The sequence below is a fragment of the Salmo salar genome, chromosome ssa13 (genome assembly GCF_905237065.1).
Source record: "Salmo salar chromosome ssa13, Ssal_v3.1, whole genome shotgun sequence".
NCBI classification, from domain to species: Eukaryota; Metazoa; Chordata; class Actinopteri; order Salmoniformes; family Salmonidae; genus Salmo; species Salmo salar.
The window spans coordinates 37,927,459-37,948,025 of record NC_059454.1 but is presented as its reverse complement, the minus strand read 5'-3'; the positions used below and the strand labels follow the sequence as shown (position 1 = coordinate 37,948,025).

The 20,567-nt window shown below is 48.3% G+C and overlaps 1 protein-coding gene across 2 annotated transcripts in view; it reads right to left on the bottom strand.

The window, feature by feature from the left end:
* plxna2 (plexin A2) overlaps nt 1-20,567 on the bottom strand; it is a 304,923-nt gene that overhangs the window by 48,500 nt on the left and 235,856 nt on the right. For both annotated transcript variants that reach the window (XM_045693250.1, XM_045693251.1), the window contains exons 15-21: nt 19,495-19,631; nt 17,011-17,178; nt 15,420-15,513; nt 5,902-6,141; nt 5,495-5,638; nt 4,610-4,844; nt 1,608-1,750 (exon numbers count right to left, since the gene is read on the bottom strand). In XM_045693250.1, the coding sequence (XP_045549206.1) occupies nt 1,608-1,750; nt 4,610-4,844; nt 5,495-5,638; nt 5,902-6,141; nt 15,420-15,513; nt 17,011-17,178; nt 19,495-19,631 (1,161 nt within the window). The remainder of the gene's footprint in view (nt 1-1,607; nt 1,751-4,609; nt 4,845-5,494; nt 5,639-5,901; nt 6,142-15,419; nt 15,514-17,010; nt 17,179-19,494; nt 19,632-20,567) is intronic.

Genomic DNA, 20,567 nt, shown 5'->3' with positions numbered 1-20,567 from the left:
TCCAGTCAGAGGGAGTGTATTGAGTGTGTTTCAGTCAGAGTGAGTGTGTTGAGTGTGTTCCAGTCAGAGTGAGTGTATTGAGTGTGTTCCAGTCAGAGGGAGTGTGTCGAGTGTGTTCCAGTCAGAGGGAGTGTATCGAGCGTGTTCCAGTCAGAGGGAGTGTATCGAGCGAAGTTCCAGTCAGAGGGAGTGTATCGAGCGTGTTCCAGTCAGAGGGAGTGTATCGAGCGTGTTCCAGTCAGAGGGAGTGTATTGAGTGTGTTCCAGTCAGAGGGAGTGTATTGAGTGTGTTCCAGTCAGAGGGAGTGTGTTGAGTGTGCTCCAGGCAGAGGGAGTGTATTGAGTGTGTTCCAGTCAGAGGGAGTGTATCGAGCGTGTTCCAGTCAGAGGGAGTGTATTGAGTGTGTTCCAGTCAGAGGGAGTGTATTGAGTGTGTTCCAGTCAGAGGGAGTGTGTTGAGTGTGTGCCAGGCAGAGGGAGTGTATTGAGTGTGTTCCAGTCAGAGGGAGTGTATTGAGTGTGTTCCAGTCAGAGGGAGTGTATTGAGTGCGTTCCAGTCAGAGGGAGTGTATTGAGTGTGCTCCAGTCAGAGGGAGTGTATTGAGTGCGTTCCAGTCAGAGGGAGTGTATTGAGTGTGTTCCAGTCAGAGGAAGTGTATTGAGTGTGCTCCAGTCAGAGGGAGTGTATTGAGTGTGTTCCAGTCAGAGGGAGTGTATTGAGTGTGTTTCAGTCAGAGTGAGTGTGTTGAGTGTGTTCCAGTCAGAGGAAGTGTATTGAGTGTGTTCCAGTCAGAGGGAGTGTGTTGAGTGTGTTCCAGTCAGAGGGAGTGTATCGAGCATGTTCCAGTCAGAGGGAGTGTATTGAGTGTGTTCCAGTCAGAGGGAGTGTATTGAGTGTGTTTCAGTCAGAGGGAGTGTATTGAGTGTGTTCCAGTCAGAGGGAGTGTATTGAGTGTGTTTCAGTCAGAGGGAGTGTATTGAGTGTGTTCCAGTCAGAGGGAGTGTATTGAGTGTGTTCCAGTCAGAGGGAGTGTATTGAGTGTGTTCCAGTCAGAGGGAGTGTATTGAGTGTGTTCCAGTCAGAGGGAGTGTATCGAGCGTGTTCCAGTCAGAGGGAGTGTATTGAGTGTGTTTCAGTCAGTTTATCCCCAGTAGAGGAGGTGGGTCCCATGGCCGCCAGTGAACAGGACATTACCCACGTCATTACTCCTGATGAAGGAGCTGCTGGTGGGTGAAATAGACGTGTGCCGGGACCCTGTACTGGGACCTGTGTGTGGGTGGGAGTGTGTGTATGTGTGCTGTGTGTGGTGCTGGTGTGTGTGTATTTGTGTGTGTGAGGCCAGAGGGTAGAGAGGCAGAGCTGCATACTTGTATCAGTCTCCCTCTGGGCACTGTGGTGCTTATGGGAGGGCATGCCGTAGGGGAGTGATGTTGAAGCTCTCACCATTTCCCCCCTCTCTCTCTTCCCTCTCCCTTTATCACTTCTCCAATTCTCAATTCCCCTTCCTCCCTCCTCTCTCTCCCCCCTCTCGCTCTTTTACACTCTCAAACTCTCCCACTCCCCCCTCTCCATTTTCTCTCCCTCTCCCCCTCCAGTCTCTCCGTACCTCCAGTTCTCTGAGAACAGGGTGGTCCTCGATGCCAGGGAAGAGGACTCTCATGGCGTAGGTCCTGTAGTCCAGGTGAGGGATACCAGCTCTGTCCAGATCACTGGTCAGCTCATTGATGTCCGTCTGCAGCTCAGCAAAGGCTGGTGGGGGGGGGGGGGCAGACATGAGTATAGATCAACTGATTCCAGACCTGCTAGTTTAAAATCTACCTGAAACTATGGAGCACATCTACATGCATAAATATGTACGCCCACTATCTATGGTGACCCTGACACTGAACCCAAGACACACTTCATAGAAGAAGAAAAGCTCTCTCTCTCTCTCACACACACACACACACACACACACACACACACACACACACACACACACACACACACACACACACACACACAAACACCCCCCAAACACACACACACACACACACACACACACACACACACATAACAACCCCCCAAACACACACACAGACACACAACAACCCCCCCAAACACACACACATAACAACCCCCCCAAACACAGACACACAACAACCCCCCCCAAACATACACACATAACACCCCCCCCAAAACACACACACATATCAACCCCCCAAACACACACACATAACAACCCCTCCCCCAAACACACACACATTCCCTTCCGGTGCCCAGTAAATCAGCTGTACTGTACAGTATCTGAGCTCCTGTGTTTGGGTCCCCTGCTGTTAGCAGCTGCAGGTGAAAGGTGGTTAATTGGCCCCATTCTGACTGAGTCCTGCACTGCCCTGAGGGAGACCCCTTAGCATCTCTACAGCCAATCACAGCCATATTTCCCACCTACCCCCCCAGCCCCCCTGCTACCCCAGCCCAGGGCTCAGACTCAGACCCCTGGTGTGAAACCCAGGTACCTAGCTGCCCTTCTAAATCCACCCTCGGGCGACTAAGCTCCTCCTGGCCACAGCTACTGGTTTAAACATGACCTCTCGGCCTGTCTCCTGGCCTGTGTGTGCCTGTGTGTCTGACTGTGGCCAGGGCTTTAGCTCTGTAAACCCCATGCGGCCATGTGCTGCTCTGCTCACTCCCCCCAGCTGGGCCCGACAACAGCCCTAAGCCCCACAGACATAGACCTCACTATTATCTCCTCTACTCTGCCACCACCCTGACAAAACTCAGATTAATGAGGCAATGACATTTGGAGGCAGAGGAGGCTGCTGAGAGGAGGGCGGCTCATAATAATGTCTGGAAAGGAGCGAATGGAACGGTATCAAACACCTGGAAACTGCTCCAGCCATCACCACGGACCTGTCCTCCCCAATTAAGGTGCCACCAACCTCCTGTGTTTGGAGGATGTACCCTTCTAGTATACTATTTATTCTGTATGTCCTGCCTTCTATACGCAGGTTGGCATTTATTGTCATGAATCTTGCCCTGGAGGCAGCTCTGCAGAGTGGTCACTAGCTGGCACAGCCACAAAGTCATAAAACTTGATTTTAAACCTAACCCTAAATTAAAACCAAAAACCGATAAAAAATGTTCAGGAATTTTTACGATATAGACAATTTTGACTTTGCAGCTGTACCCACCCAGCGGATATCGCTCAGTTCTGCCTCCAGGGCCAGATTCATGACAATAAACATCAACCCGTCTTCTATACATCCTTTATGTTGGGACAGTCTACATTCAGAGTGGTAAAGCTGTGTTCAGGGTGGCTGGAGGGAATACATAACACAAGGAGAGAATTGAGAACTACTGACTTATTCAACCCGTTCTCAATTGACACAAGGCTATACGGGAGTCTTTCACAAGACACCTTCACTGACCATAGTCATATGTAACGTCTAATAGCATTACACAACAGATTAGATTAAAAAGAGCTGTGAGAAAACCACGTCTCAAAATATTCGAACGAGCCACCGCCCCTACATTTGAATTATCGCTAAAAGAGGAAATAACCTTTTTTTTAACTGTAAAGAACCATTGAAGGCCTCAAAGGGTTATTTGAGTCAGTATGGTTCCACATAGAACCATTACCCTTCCCAAATAACCCTTGAGGAACCCTCTTTTTTTTGTGTGCATGGGCGTGTGTGTGTGTGGGTGTGTGTTGGACATTAGAGTTCAGCACTAACACAGATGTTTCAGGCTTTAACTAAGTCTGCCTAACAATCTTAAACGAGGCCATGCCTTTACAACAAACTCAGCAAACAGACACAGACCAGAACACACACACCTACACAAACACACACACACACTATGCGTCCTGTGCATCTGTGATACAGAAAATGTCAGCATGACATAAAGATGATATCCCATTCCAGATCTGTTCACAGGAAAACGTTGTGTTTATCAGTGTGTGTGTGTGTGTGTGTGTGTGTGTGTGTGTGTGTGTGTGTGTGTGTAAGTGAATGAGTCAGTGTGTGTGAACAATAGACAAGCACCATGTTCATTTAGTGTGTCATGTTCGGGGTCACACACACACACACACAGAGTAAATTAAAGTAGCAGAGACTGTCGCCCAAAACCTGACTCATTGACCCTGATTCACAATACCTTATATTACATTACGTAACACACAGTACCAGTAATGGACTTACTACGCGGAAATACCCATTTGTGTCTTTCATGTGATTATGCCACGCCTTAGTGGAGACCAGTCAATGCACTTTCACTGTCGTCATTTAACCTGTGAACTCAGCCTGCGAGCTCAGTCATTAGTCCTCCTAGGAGACCGCAATCAAAGTGTCTCAGAAATAGCTTTGTAGAGCAGAAGAGGACCAAACGTAATTGTCGTACTCGTCACGGCCATTTTGATTTCAGTTTCCAATGTAATTGCATTACTTTGTTGTCTCTGGGCTCAACTGACCTTCCGTAGTTTATACGATAGTTTGTGAGAGTTGTAACTAATAGTCTATGGTTGATTTGTTGAATAAATATGCATATTGATGCATATCAATGTCACTGATGGCCTCCTGCTAGTCCGTAGAGCATCTAGATGGACTATCTAAATAATGTGTTACCCACCTTCCTTGCACTCCAGGGCGACCCGGGACTCCAGGTTGTCCATCTGCATCTGCAGGCGCTTCAGGGTGAGGTCATTCTCCCGCGACTTGCGTTTGTACGCGATGAGGACGAGGATGACGATGATGAGGAGGAGGCCTCCGCCGGCGGCGATGCTGACGATGGCGGGGAGGGTGAGCAGGCTGTCTGACAGGATGTTTACTGACCCCGGAGACACATGGAGACCACCCACCTGCACCTGAATATCACACACACACACACACACAGAGAGAAACACACGCACAGAGAAACACACACATTCAAACACACACACACAGGCATGCACGCACACACATTAGATTCAGTTAAATAAACCTATCCAGCGCACAGACACAGTGTGCATAGACACACACACACACACACACACACACACACACACACACACACACACACACACACACACACACACACACACACACACACACACACACACACACACACACACACACAGTGTGCATAGACACACACACACACACACACACACGCAGACACAGCACAAATGCAACATACCAATACACCCCATCATCGAGGACAGTGAAGAGTGAAGTTCTGGGGACTTCCACTCAATAAGTGAGCAGACTTGCAGAAATAATTGCGGTGGATTCTAACAGAACCTTTTTACGGCTAGAGCCCAGTAACACTGCCCTCTTTTTGACCTGAAAGAACAACCACGAACGTGCCAGAATAATGGAGTTTACAGGTCAAACGTTACGGAAATGAAACTATGTAGACACTCCGACACACAGAGAGACAGAATAGAGAGACAGGAAGAGGGTGTGTGTGTGCGATCAGCTGTGTGTGTGTCAGTGTGCGTGTGTGTGCGTGTTTGGACAGACATGACTGACGTACCATGACTTTGTACTGGCCCGTGAGGTTAGGGGGCTCACACAGCAGCTGGGTCTCAGACACTGTGACAGAGCAGGGGGTCTCCCCGATCAACACAGTGTAGTTGAGCTTCACCCCCCCTGAGGCATGAGGCACCAGGTTTCTGCCCTGTGGGGGGGGGGAATTATTGAAACCTCAAGTAATCTTAAAATAATGTATTGTTTGTTATGATACAGCAGTTATGATACAGTTATACCGTAGAACACATTGTCATACTAAAATGTTTATACCTCAGGCTTAACTGCAGTTTAATGGTAGCTGTCAAATCCCCTAAACCCTCTCTTGGTTTCTAAGATCTAGACGAGTTACTGTAAAGGCCCTGTAAAAAGACTTTCCTGCATCATTACAATCCCCATGTCCTTCTGCCATACCTTGAGAATGATGGGCGATCCGGGCTTCTGTTCCAGGACTCCATTGGTGCTGAGAGGTTCAAAGTATGGGTTGGGGTAGTAGAGGAAGATGGTTTTGTTATAGACTAGCAGAGTCTGGACGTTGTTGAAGATGAACCCAAACTCATCAGCGTGTTTGACCGTGTCCAGACCTGGACGGTACTCTGCCACCAGGGACGGAGCAAAGCAATTCATACTGGTGGTGTTTAGAACCTTACACACCTTAGACGGGGAGGGAGAGAGACACACATTAGCTTCTGAGGTAACCAATCCACCCTAGCCAGCCATCATGCCCTAATAATCGAAGCTTATTAGAGCATGAGAGACGTGAGACGAGAGCAAGTCAAGCAGGAGGAGCTGAGACAGTTCATTGGTCTGCCTCTACTCTTTTCAAACCAAAAGCTGAAAGACTAGATTCATAACATGTAGCCCAACAGCCAACAGCTGTAACAGCTGTAATACCATGCCAAAATCCGGTGTTAATTGAATGTTACCCTTCATACAACAACACACACTGGCAGAGCTAAGAGCTTGAGGCTGATAATATTGACACCAAGCCGCGCTACTTTTCAGATCTCTCCTCCGGTGGTGCTGAGGGAGCCTAAAACTGAGAAAAGTGAGATGATGAAGTGTGTCAGTCGGCAATCATTCTCTGACACAGGGCATTGGGGGCACTGGGGATATCCCCCACTCTACTGGTCACACATCCTAGTCTGGCAGGTTGAGGTGAAGTCAGGGCTTCTGGAATAACACTCCTCAATGTCTGTATGCCCAGGAGTGGCCATTTTCCCTGTGAGGGAACGAGGGTAGGACCTGCAGCACTATCACTAACAGTAGAGGAACCTGATTGATTACTGTGCTGCACTCCTGCTACTGGGAGCCTTTTATCCCCCCCCCTATCTCTCTCTATCTCTCTCTCAGAGGAGAAACTTAATTAGAGCTAAATATCTTTAAAGCTTCACAGTGCCAGCAGAGTACCATGCCTCTTACCTGTTGTCCTCTGCTCTAGTCTAGAGCCGGGGGGAGGACCAGCGATCGATACGAACTCATCTCGTACAAACTTGGTCCCACCATCTATTGCATTTGGCAGGAAGAAAAACCTAAGCAATGCAGACACAGTCTTTTCTAAGGCAGTACACAGCCTAAGTGTGCAGCAGGGGGAATTGTCTTAGCTACTCAAGTCATGCTCTTTGAGGTAGAACTACAGAAGACAACTACAGAGTACAACTACAGAGTACAATGGTATTTCTCCATGCAGGAAGGCATACTAGGCTGCATTATCAAGTAGCCAGTTGTATGGTAACATAGTCTTTGGACTGGTGCTGCTGGAGGTCTGTGGAGCGTTGGGTTGGGTTCAGCAGGAAGGCTGCTCTGCTCCCGGAGAAGAAACTGAGCTAACCCAAACACACTTCGCACATTACAGTTTTTTTTTTTTGCTGCGGCTGGGCTCGGTGACTTCGTGTTGGCCCACACCACGAGGCCTAAACGCTCCCATGCGACTCCCGTAGTGGAGTGACATGGAAAATGGAGTTTGCATGTTAGTGAGAACTGGAATACGAAAGAGAGGGAGAGAGAGAGAGAGGCTAAGCCCTTTTAAAAATGGATACAACTCCGTAGCACCGCTGACACACTTTCTCCAAGCATCTACTACTGTAATCCCATTATACTGTATGTTACAGAGAGAGCTTAGATGAGAGTTAGAGAAAATACCGTGGGAAATACATACTGTATAGTGGAGTCTTATCTTGTGCTGGCTATGATTATCAACAGCTGTTCGTGAATGTATTTACTTATTCACTTGAAAGATTCCTGCCAATAAGTATTTAATTAGCTAGATATACTGAGAGCTCTATTTGAACAAACCTAACACAGTGGTAAATCTAAGCGCTGGCGGTTGAACTCCAGGTCCCTGGGTGTGTCAGATATATTTGTGCTATCTCCACAGCCGTTATGAGCGCAATAGCTGGCGGTGGCGCGAAAGGGCCGGGTTTCGATGAATAAACAAGTTGCAGGTGTGACGAGGGCGTTGGCCACTCATCGGACAATCAAGGCGTTCCATGGCTTAATACTGCATGGTTTTGTCTAAGGTTCTGTCGGATATTGCCGTTGTCGCCAACTCCAATTGGGCTTGGGGCACGGTAACGAGTGATAGTAACAGAAGAAGAAAAAAAACATCCAGTGTTTGTTCAATACGTTTGCCGTGTTGTCAGTCAACATCGTCATAAATGCTTCACCGAGTATAGGCCTTTACGCATCGCACTTCTCATCAAATAAAAAAGACTAAATGGTATTGAATGCGTGAGGCGCATTCTCAATAACCAAGATATAGCCTTGGCCTACCATTGATACTGCATTATAGGACTGAATACTTGAAATACGATTGAAGGAGCACGTCTTTGATAACCGGACAAGAGGCGCTCTTTGAAAAGCCGAATGGGGTATGCGCCGCAGATACAGTAGGCCCACCTGAATTGTGAATGGTGCATAAGCCTCAGGAGTAGACATCTAGAAAATATGCTAATGCATGGCCACGGTAAGAAAGACACCAGACACATTGCTGTTGAACCAGCGTTCTCTATAAAAGGCTAAGGGTAGCCTATACGGACTTGTTTTTTAATCAAATGAAACGGAAAACAAGCAATTGTCATCGGATTATCTCATCTCTCGTTCCATGATGGCCATATAGCCTACATGAAGGGGTTTTTACTCACATCCACAGTAATAACAGTAGCTGGCTAAAATAATGTAATTGCCTACATAGATGAAAAGGGGATATAGGCTCACTGTTTTGCTGCTGTCAAACTTGACCTTTTAATAAAGCTTTGGTAATAAAATAAACTAAATTCAAAGCGGTCTCACGAGCTAAACCCTTTATTGATAGTCTTGACTGCTTAGCGAATGCATTGGGCAGGACAACAAAAACAGCCTTCATTCATTGGTTTTTAATCAAATGAAACGAAATGAGAAAAAAAACATGTTTTTGAAAAATGTTTCTAAATACGAGGTTTACGGCACAAAAAACACATCTCTCTTGTTCCATGTGCATATGGGCACTGTGCGTCACAGCTGGATAGGCCGCGCCATAACCAACCGCGTTACCGCTAAAAACAGCTTTCGGTTGGTCTTAAATATCCCCACCAGAGCATACTGAAATTGGCACTTTGGCACACATTTTTACGGACACACCTCAGACATTGCCACCCCTCCCACCTCAGCACAAGACAGGTAAATGACTGATCCTGGCGCTAAGGTTTGAAAAAAGAAGAGCGCCGGCTTTAACAGGAAGAAATTGCAAACGAGTGTGCTTTTGACAATTGCGCTGGCTTAACGCCAGCCAAAATAGAGCCACGTCGAATAATTTCAGAGACTGTATAACAAAAGTTCCTTGTCGCTGTTATTTCCATGCTATAAACACTGACATGATACAGACAGGCACATATGCTACCCCAGCATCTTTCCCTGCCTGCCTGTCTGTCTCTGTCTTGGTAGGAACAGAACAGCGATGTATATGCAAGTCAACTACTATGGCTCCCACTACCATCTGTTCAGAGCTGGAGTGGCTGGATGGACGGATGCTGCATGTGTTCAACACACACTCTCTCTGTGTGTGTGTGTGTGTGTGTGTGTGTGTGTGTGTGTGTGTGTGTGTGTGTGTGGGGGAGACGACGACTCAATTGTTTCTTCTTTTCCCTCCCTTCCTGAATCCTTTCTTCCGAGTGTGTTGATCTAAAGAGGTCACACTCTGAATATGTCACTGAGCTTGGTGCTGCTACACTGAGTGTACAAAACATTAAGAACACCTTCCTAATATTGAGTGAGTTGCGCACTTCCCGGCTCCTACTACCATACCCCATTCAAAGGCACTTCAATCTTTCTGTCTTGCCCATTCACCCTGTGAATGGCACACATACACAATCCTTTGTCTCAAGGTTTAAACATCCTTCTTTAACCCGTCTTCTCCCCTTCACTGATTGAAGTGACATCAATACGGGATCATAACTTTCACCTGGATTCACCTGGTCAGTCTATGTCATGGAAAGAGCAGGTGTCCTTAATGTTTTGTACACTCAGTGTATATGGTAAGTGATCAGGGTAGTGAAGGGGGAAATAGAGGCATCTGAGTCGTGGAGGGATATCATATGCTGTCAATTATTCCACTGTAGGAACAGTTATTCTGCCAACCACCAGTTTAGAAAAGCCTAATGTATTCTACTCCAACCAGACACATTTCAATTTAATACAATCAGATCCATTATGAAACATGTCTTTTCCACAAATATTGTACAGTCTTAGCTATCTGTCCTTAGTCTTCATCCCTTTCCTCATCCAGTATACAGTTGCTCCAGGTCAACAGCTATAAAATAATTGGAATCTTGCCTCCTATTCTTTTTGCCCTGACTGGCACTGGATGGTGATGGAGCGGTGCATTGTACAGCAGCAGCTGTAACGTTAACAGTCTGGCCCTCTGGCTGAATTAATTATAAGAGAATCTACTGCAGTCTGCAGCAGCCCACTCAGCCCAGGCACCACACGCCAGGTCTCTGACTTGGTGAGAGGGAGGCAGTAGAGGAGGGACGGGAGGGCAGGAGGAAATAGGCTCCAGGGGTCATGAGTAGGAGAGAGGAGACAGCTCTGTAAGGCCAAGGGTCAAAGGTTATGTGAGCAATATTCTTGCCAATGAGTGATATCACTCCTACACTTCATCCACTTCTTTCAATGTCCTGTTTGTTTCCACCAGCTGGTAATGCTGGCAGTATCTCTCTTATATTAGTCACATCTGACGGCCGTGGAACAAGACGAACTACAGCAGCTGATGAAATGTTTTGTACAAGCTGGAGGTTGTGATGGTGCTTGGCCTTACCATACTGAACAGGTGAAAAATCATCTCATGCTAAATGAGAGTGGACGGTGCTGTGAAATATCCACTGGGCGACCAGGCTGTTAGTGTAGCCTAGCGATGAATAATGCCCTGCGTTGTTCCACAGTCAATATAACCGTGTATTGGGAAGGTGGCCAGGAGAGTAGAAAATCCAGAGTTTGGGGGGAGGGATGATGGAGAGTTTAGAGAGGAGGGGAGGGATGGAGTTTAGAGAGGAGGGGAGGGATGATGGAGAGTTTAGAGAGGTGGGGAGGGATGAATGGGGTTTAGAGAGGAGAGGAGGGGAGGGGATGGATGGAGAGTTTAGAGAGCAGGGGAGGGATGGATGGAGAGTTTAGAGAGGTGGGGAGGGATGGATGGAGAGTTTAGAGAGGAGGGGAGGGATGATGGAGAGTTTAGAGAGGAGGGGAGGGATGGATGGAGAGTTTAGAGAGGTGGGGAGGGATGGATGGAGAGTTTAGAGAGGAGGGGAGGTTATGGATGGAGTTTAAAGAGGAGGGGAGGGAGGGATGGATGGAGAGTTTAGAGAGGAGGGGAGGGATGGATGGAGACTGGAGAGAGGAGGAGAGGGATGGATGGAGTTTAGAGAGGAGGGGAGGGATGGATGGAGAGTTTAGAGAGGAGGGGAGGGATGGATGGAGAGTTTAGAGAGGAGGGGAGGGATGGATGGAGTGTTTAGAGAGGAGGGGAGGGATGGATGGAGTTTAGAGAGGAGGGGAGGGATGGATGGAGACTGGAGAGAGGAGGAGAGGGATGGATGAGTTTAGAGAGGAGGGGAGGGATGGATGGAGAGTTTAGAGAGGAGGGGAGGGATGGATGGAGAGTTTAGAGAGGAGGGGAGGGATGGATGGAGAGTTTAGAGAGGAGGGGAGGCATGGATGGAGTTTAGAGAGGAGGGGAGGGATGGATGGAGAGTTTAGAGAGGAAGGGAGGGATGGATGGAGAGTTTAGAGAGGAGGGGAGGGATGGATGGAGAGTTTAGAGAGCAGGAGAGGGATGGATGGAGTTTAGAGAGGAGGGGAGGAATGATGGGGAGTTTAGAGAGGAGGGGAGGGATGGATGGAGTTTAGAGAGCAGGGGAGGGATGGATGGAGAGTTTAGAGAGGAAGGGAGGGATGGATGGAGAGTTTAGAGAGGAGGGGAGAGATGGATGGAGACTGGAGAGAGGAGGAGAGGGATGGATGGAGTTTAGAGGAGGGGAGGGATGGATGGAGAGTTTAGAGAGGAAGGGAGGGATGGATGGAGTTTAGAGAGGAGGGGAGGGGAGGGATGGATGGAGAGTTTAGAGAGGAGGAGAGGGATGGATGGAGTTTAGAGAAGAGGGGAGGGATGGATGGAGAGTTTAGAGAGGAAGGGAGGGATGGATGGAGTTTAGAGAGGAGGGGAGGGATGGATGGAGAGTTTAGAGAGGAGGGGAGGGATGGAGAGTTTAGAGAGGAAGGGAGGGATGGATGGAGTTTAGAGAGGAGGGGAGGGATGGATGGAGTTTAGAGATGAGGGGAGGGATGGATGGAGTTTAGAGAAGAGGGGAGGGATGGATGGAGAGTTTAGAGAGGAGGAGAGGGATGGATGGAGTTTAGAGAAGAGGGGAGGGATGGATGGAGAGTTTAGAGAGGAGGGGAGGGATGGATGGAGTTTAGAGAGCAGGGGAGGGATGGATGGAGAGTTTAGAGAGGAGGGGAGGGATGGATGGAGAGTTTAGAGAGGAGGGGAGGGATGGATGGAGAGTTTAGAGAGGAGGGGAGGGATGGATGGAGTTTAGAGAGGAGGGGAGGGATGGATGGAGTTTTTAGAGAGGAGGGGAGGGATGGATGGAGTTTAGAGAGCAGGGGAGGGATGGATGGAGAGTTTAGAGAGGAGGGGAGGGATGGATGGAGAGTTTAGAGAGCAGGAGAGGGATGGATGGAGTTTAGAGAGGAGGGGAGGAATGATGGGGAGTTTAGAGAGGAGGGGAGGGATGGATGGAGTTTAGAGAGCAGGGGAGGGATGGATGGAGAGTTTAGAGAGGAGGGGAGGGATGGATGGAGTTTAGAGAGGAGGGGAGGGATGGATGGAGAGTTTAGAGAGGAGGGGAGTGATGGATGGAGAGTTTAGAGAGGAGGGGAGGGATGGATGGAGACTGGAGAGAGGAGGGGAGGGATGGTACAGCTGTAGTGGATGAGGGTGAAAGAACCTGGGAAGACTGGAAGACGGTGAAGAAAGACACAGGAGGACAGCTTATTAACCACACATATAGCTTGAGGTAGAGAGAGGGAGCAAGCTGTATCTATAGTGGAGTCTCACCATCTATTCCTTCTATGCATCTGCTCATCACGTCAGTCTATCTGAGTGTTCATTGTATGTCTCTTGGGGTGAGGTCTTTTATACAGTTTGCTAGTAGGACAATGCTCTAAAGAGAAAGGTCTGATTGCATAAGGACTGTAAGTGCTGTGCTGCTTTATAGACCTAGTGAAGAGTAGGGCTCTCTGTCTCTCTCGCTGATCAGCTCAAATTGCTGTTGATCGCTTCCACTTCTGACAGTCTGGCTGTGTCCCAAATGCAACCCTATCCCCTTACAAATGCAACCCTATCCCCTTATATAATACACTACTTTTGACCAGTGCCATTGGGCTCTGGTTAAAAGTAGTGCACTATGTAGGGAATAGGGTACCATTTGGGACATAGCCTCTATCTATCTCATGACGACATCACACCAGCCAGGCAGACTTCTTAATGGGGGTAAAATGTGGCATGTGAAATGCTCTCTGAGAAAATGGGAGGGTGGGTCTGTGAGGGGAAAAATACACCTTTTAGCTTTAATCAGGGACAATGATTAATGTTTCAATTGTGAACCAGTGACAGGTACAGAGCGTGTCAAAGAAAATTGTCTCCCTTTCTGTGCCTTCTTCTTTGTGAAGAATCGTGTGCAGGTGACGAGAGGGAAGGATGGAAGAAGGGAGACGAGAGAGGCAATTTAGTGGAAGGCAAGTGACACTTCGAAGGCTGACATGACAGGCCCTTTCTCGGCTGGGCCCTGATTGCACGGCTTTCTGCCTTTCCCCTCGCGACAAATACGAAAGGAAGGGATGAAGAGATACGTAATTGTAACCTCAGCAGTTAACAAAAATTCACATGGCGGCTTCTTCTCTTCGCCTCTTCTGGGGCGAGGGAATCAAAGAGGAGCCGGGTGTCTGTGAGAGGAGCTAGGTAGGTGTGTGGGGGGGGGGGGGAGTGAGACTGCACTTTAAAGGAGGAAGCCGCAGAGCTCTCAAAGCGTTCTGCCTGCACCTGACTGACACACCAGACAGCAACCACACACAAGTCAAATCCGATTTCAGCTCAGAGGTTTCCAAGAATTCTTTGTGATCTGACCCAGTTCTCTCTTTGTGTGTATAAAGCAGTGACTGTCTGTCGTTAGACCCAAAATGGCTGGGTTTCGTCGTATAAAAGGGTCCGCACATGGAGACATGTATTAGAACAAAGGACTAGGTTACAGTTTTGATGTTGGCTACTGGAGCAATCATGAAGAAACCTCAGGCCCCTCAGAACCACTTTAGTGCAGTACAGTCTGTCCTGGTGGGGGAGGGTTGTGAATGCAGAAGGTAAGGAGACACTACCTTGGTGAAAATCTGTTCAAATGTTCTCTAAAAAGATTCTCCGACCCAGAGAACAGCGTTCTAGTGAAGTGTGATATCAGTCACATAGAGGCCATTTCAGTCAAAGAAGAAGACTTCAGAGCACGGTCATATAGTGTGTGTGTGTGTGTGTGCCTGTCTGTCTGTGAGTGAGTGAGTGTACAGTAGGCATTTCACTACAGTGTGTGTACGTGTACAATATGTCTTTATGATTGACAGTATTTCCTGGCATGACGCACTTGTTCCGCACTACCCCCCCCCCCCCACCCCTTTGCCCTCCCCACCTTCACCCCTACCTACCCACCGACCGTAGCGGTGGAATAAAATCCCGTAATTAAACATGGACCCCCAGGAATGGAGAGTAAATGCAATTTGTAACGATTCCCCCGTCCCGCCCGCCCGCCCCTGATTATACAGAGAAGGGCTCTTTATGCTGACCAAAGCCTTCTGATAGCACTTCATCTTCTAATGGAAGCCATTAGGAACGGACAAGCCCCCCGTCTCCTCCCGGCCGTCCAAGCCCACCACCCTCTATCCTGCTTAGCCCCTCCACCCCACTACGTTCCCCCCACCCCTCCAACACCCTCCCACACTCAAGATTCCAGAAAAAGTCCCCGTGAGAGATTTAACATTCAGGCTGAATCCTCTGAATAGACAACAAGTCTAAGTGGGGTAGAGCAGGTTAGCGTATAGTAGACCTGGACTGTGTATAGCTGAGGCCCTGACTGACTGGCCATGGTAACGGGAGCCTGGCGGTGACAAAACGGTCTAATTAAATACTGCATGTGAACCACTCTCCAACTACTCCCTTATTTAAGGAGGCTAGTTAGAGTTAAGGGAGATGTGAGATATGGTTCATGGGGAGGTTGTAGGAAGTAGAGGAAGATGGGGGTTAGCGGGACGAGACTTCATATGACAGCCATTCCCAACATCGTGTGTTGTACTACTCGTCCCCAGCATCATCTGGCCTAGTGTATGTGTGTGTGTGCGTGCGTGTTACTACTCACGTTGACAGACTCGCGGCCGCCGTACTTGACGCGCATCCTGGGCTCCTGCACAACATCCAGATGAGTTCCTGTCACCATCAGAGGAGTGTGGCCGCTGTTTCACACACACACACACACACACACACACACACACACACACACACACACACACACACACACACACACACACACACACACACACACACACACACACACACACACACACACACACACACACACACGAGAGAGAGAGAAGTTTTACAAACAAACACACCAGTCAACAACAAGACCTTCTCTGCAAAACTTCCTTCCCTGCACAACCCCTTTGTGGAAACGTTCTTTTTTTTTTACCTCAGATAAATAAAAAAGCTTCAAACTAACTTGTTCTTTGACAAGGCGTTTTCAGAAGATAATAGGCTTTTGAGGTAAATAAACGATTAAAGGTGCTTTTAACTGACTTCACTAGAACTGTAATCAAACTCAGCGGCGGGCTCGTCTTTCATCTACCGAAGGCTATCAGCTAGCTGTGGTCGCCGAGGTCACTAGTTAGTATGAAGCGGTCGTAGGTACGTGGCTCGACAGATAATACACAACACCAAAAAAAAGCCAGGCTGTGCTAACCTAAACAACACAGGCGGACAGGACAGGAGCAGGGGTCTTCTCGCGAGCTACTGGTAGGACTGTTATCGTGATCGGGACTGTTACTACGGCTGAGCTGAAGCACTGGGGGTTATACTCGTGACCAGGCTAGCCAGGGCTGCTGGGAGCACTAGATGAGCATCACCTAGACAGAAAGTCAAAGAGTCACCACAATCGTTGTGTGCGTGGTGCTGCTGCAGTTTCATCCCCTACAGTCTAGCGGACCTCAGTGACAAGAGTTCATCTGAGGTCCACAGAACAAAACGCCCAATGAGCACGCAGCCCCTAACCGATCCATCCAATCAGGAGTACAAGGAGGAGTGAAGCTATGGTGGGCCAGGGTGTGGGCCAGGGTGTGGGCCAGGTAAAATATACTCGTGTGTTGCATCTAATGCATAACGCACATATATCTCCTCCCTTCCTGTTGATCTTAGCTACGCATTCCTGGGTTGTGTTTATGTAGACTGCACCCTGGCAGCCCGTTTGATCCCCAGGCCTGAGAGAAGGCATGGGCGCGGCTCATGCTTCAGAAAAGGTTTGACGAAACAATGCGGTGCCCCTCCCCTCTTCTCTCTGTCTCTCAGCGGAGAGAGTGATGGAAGACACGCTGCTCTGTCTTCTCTTCCGGACTAAACTCCATCTCGGCTGCCATCTGCTCCACGCTCACGCCTCTGCCACATGTTCGCAGTCTCTCTCTTTCTCACTCTCACTTAGCCCTCATCATCCCTCTCTTTAATTACAAATCCTGTCTGCCTGGGAGATGCTGCAGCGATGCGATCACGATCCCTACCACTACTACTCCGGTCTTTTGTCTGACTACAGCTCTGCACTATCGAACACTGACTCACCCAAGCCAACTCCTGCTGTTAACTAGCAGTGCTGGTGGGGTTAGTTTGATGGTGCCTTCTATGAAGGACTACGGAGTAGAGAGCGTCCAGTTCCTGATGTCTAGGAGCGTCGGTGTTGATGTTACCTGGCGATGCTCCACTCTGGCTCGATGCGCTGGACAGTGGGGTCCTCGATGTAGTCAAAACTCAGACTCTCCTTGACCTGGGCCCGGTCCACGCTCACGCTGATCTGCACCGAACCCACCCCAGTCAGGGAGGGGGCCGAGTAACACACAATCTCCGTCATGGTCCTCCTGCACACACACACACACACACACACACACACACACACACACACACACACACACACACACACACACACACACACACACACACACACACACACACACACACACACACACACACAGTCAATGTTTGCATCTCTTCATTTTTCTTCACCTTTCTCTATCCCTCTCTATGGATCCTTGCCCTACCTGTCCACCCCCCTCCCATCCGCCTCTCCTCTCTCGCCACGGTCAGAATCACAGTGAGGAACAATTAGCCCGGATCTCATTAGAGCTGCCTTGACTTCTCAATCTTACAGCATTACAATGAGACCTCCGCCCTTCCCTTCCGCTGCACCGCTTTAAATAGATAGCGGAAAAGAGAGGGAGAGAGAGAGAGAGGGGGGAGGGAGGGATGGAGAGAGAGGGGTAGGGAGAAAGATGGAGACAGGTAGGGCGGGAGAGAAAGCTAGATATAGAGAAAGAGAGAGAGAAAAAGACAGAGAAAAAGAGAGAGAGAGCGAGAGATAGAGAGAAAAAGAAAGAGAGAGAGAAAGAAAGAGAGAGAGAGGGGGAGGGAGGGATGGAGAGAGAGGGGTAGGGCGAAAGATGGAGACAGGTAGGGCGGGAGAGAAAGCTAGATATAGAGAAAGAGAGAGAGAAAAAGACAGAGAAAAAGAGAGAGAGAGCGAGAGATAGAGAGAGAAAAAGAAAGAGAGAGAGAAAGAAAGAGAGAGAGAGAGGGGGGGAGGGAGGGATGGAGAGAGGTAGGGCGGGAGAGAAAGCAAGATATAGAGAAAGAGAGAGAGAAAAAGACAGAGAAAAAGAGAGAGAGAGCGAGAGATAGAGAGAGAAAAAGAAAGAGAGAGAGAAAGAAAGAGAGAGAGAGAGAGAGGGGGAGGGAGGGATGGAGAGAGAGGGGTAGGGAGAAAGATGGAGACAGGTAGGGCGGGAGAGAAAGCTAGATATAGAGAAAGAGAGAGAGAAAAAGACAGAGAAAAAGAGAGAGAGAGCGAGAGATAGAGAGAGAAAAAGAAAGAGAGAGAGAAAGAAAGAGAGAGAGAGAGAGAGGGGGAGGGAGGGATGGAGAGAGAGGGGTAGGGCGAAAGATGGAGACAGGTAGGGCGGGAGAGAAAGCTAGATATAGAGAAAGAGAGAGAGAAAAAGACAGAGAAAAAGAGAGAGAGAGCGAGAGATAGAGAGAGAGAAAGAAAGAGAGAGAGAGAGAGAAAAAGAAAGAGAGAGAGAAAGAAAGAGAGCGAGCGAGAAAGAGAGATGAAAACGAAGCAAGAGAGAGCAGATCAAATAAAAACAGTAAAGGTAACTGAAAAAAGGAAAAACTCCCGGGCAGGGGAGCATAAGGTTGTCTGGAGGCTATTATTAGAGAGGTTTGATGCAGTGGGTCATCAAAAACTTATTAAGAATTGCAGACATTTCTGACTGGAAGAGAAGGAGAGATGCCCCTAGGGGGCTCTCACTTAGATGAAAAAAAGAGTGAAAGAGAGAGAGAGAGAGAGAGACCACTGGGTAACAGCACAATTTACATATATTTATTATAAGTTTTGAAAACATTACAAATGGATTTTCTTTCTTCTAATTTCTCTGTCTTCCACAGGAGGAGAGATCAGGAGGAGACTAATACAGGATGTAATAAAAGGAGGAGAGATCAGGAGGAGACTAATACAGGATGTAATAAAAGGAGGAGAGATCAGGAGGAGACTAATACAGGATGTAATAAAAGGAGGAGAGATCAGGAGGAGACTAATACAGGATGTAATAAAAGGAGGAGAGATCAGGAGGAGACTAATACAGGATGTAATAAAAGGAGGAGAGATCAGGAGGAGACTAATACAGGATGTAATAAAAGGAGGAGAGATCAAGAGGAGACTAATACAGGATGTAATAAAAGGAGGAGAGATCAGGAGGAGACTAATACAGGATGTAATAAAAGGAGGAGAGATCAGGAGGAGACTAATACAGGATGTAATAAAAGGAGGAGAGATCAGGAGGAGACTAATACAGGATGTAATAAAAGGAGGAGAGATCAGGAGGAGACTAATACAGGATGTAATAAAAGGAGGAGAGATCAGGAGGAGACTAATACAGGATGTAATAAAAGGAGGAGAGATCAGGAGGAGACTAATACAGGATGTAATAAAAGGAGGAGAGATCAGGAGGAGACTAATACAGGATGTAATAAAAGGAGGAGAGATCAGGAGGAGACTAATACAGGATGTAATAAAAGGAGGAGAGATCAAGAGGAGACTAATACAGGATGTAATAAACTACCACAAATGAACTAGTCTGTATAAGGAGGAGAGGGGGTGAGATGAGTCTCTCACTTACCCGTAGAACTCGCAGGTCTGGTTTCCAAAGAGGACGGTGACACTGCTGCCAGCGCCCAGGTTCTCCCCTGTGATGGTCACCTTGGTGCCCCCAGACTCAGGCCCTCTGCTGGGGGACAGGCCCTGCACTGATGGCATCTAGAGGTGGAAGGGAGACAGGAGGGCATTTTTTTCCCTCTATGACTGTAATGCACTCAGCTATCATACACCTCCTGTCCCTCTAACAGTACCGTCTACTCAATACTGAGCCACAGCAGAAAAGAACAGCTTTCAACTGCCCCGATCCGTGGCATGCCCACCCTCTGCACTGTGACCCCATGTAAATAGGGAGCTTTTAAAGTCCCTCTGCGATCCCACTCATCCTGTGTTGTGTTGCTGAGTTCTATACCACTGGACCTTTTAAAAAGGCAGTCGGAAAATAACTAGTGTTTTCAGTGGCCCCGCCGGGTCGCCCTGCCTGTCATCAGCGAGCACACAGACAGACAGACAGACAGACAGACAGACAGACAGACAGACAGACAGACAGACAGACAAAGAAACATCAACACAGCAAGGCTGGAATCCTGAGAGACACTGACAAAACAGAGTCAGACTGCTCCTCAGTGCCACAGACACACTTAGAGGGACACACACACACACACACACACACACACACACACACACACACACACACACACACACACACACACACACACACACACACACACACACACACACACACACACACACACACACACACACACACACACACACACACACGCGGAGGGTGTTTGGTTGTCTACTAAATTGAAGAGAGCTTTTGTGATGTGTCCTTTTCTTTAACGGGGCTGTGATATTAGGGAATTGCAGGTAAAGTACTGTAGTACCCACGCACAGCGCTGTGATGATGTCGCAACTCCCTGAGCAGCAACATGAATTATGGGTGTCAAAAGTGTCAGTGGAGACACACAAACATCACACACACATGGTTCCTCACTCAGTGCTGTGCTAGTCAGGGGATAGGCTAAAGTGGTACTCTGAAAACAGTTCTGGTAATTACTAGCGGCTGTTAATTGTTAAGGGGTGGCTAATTGG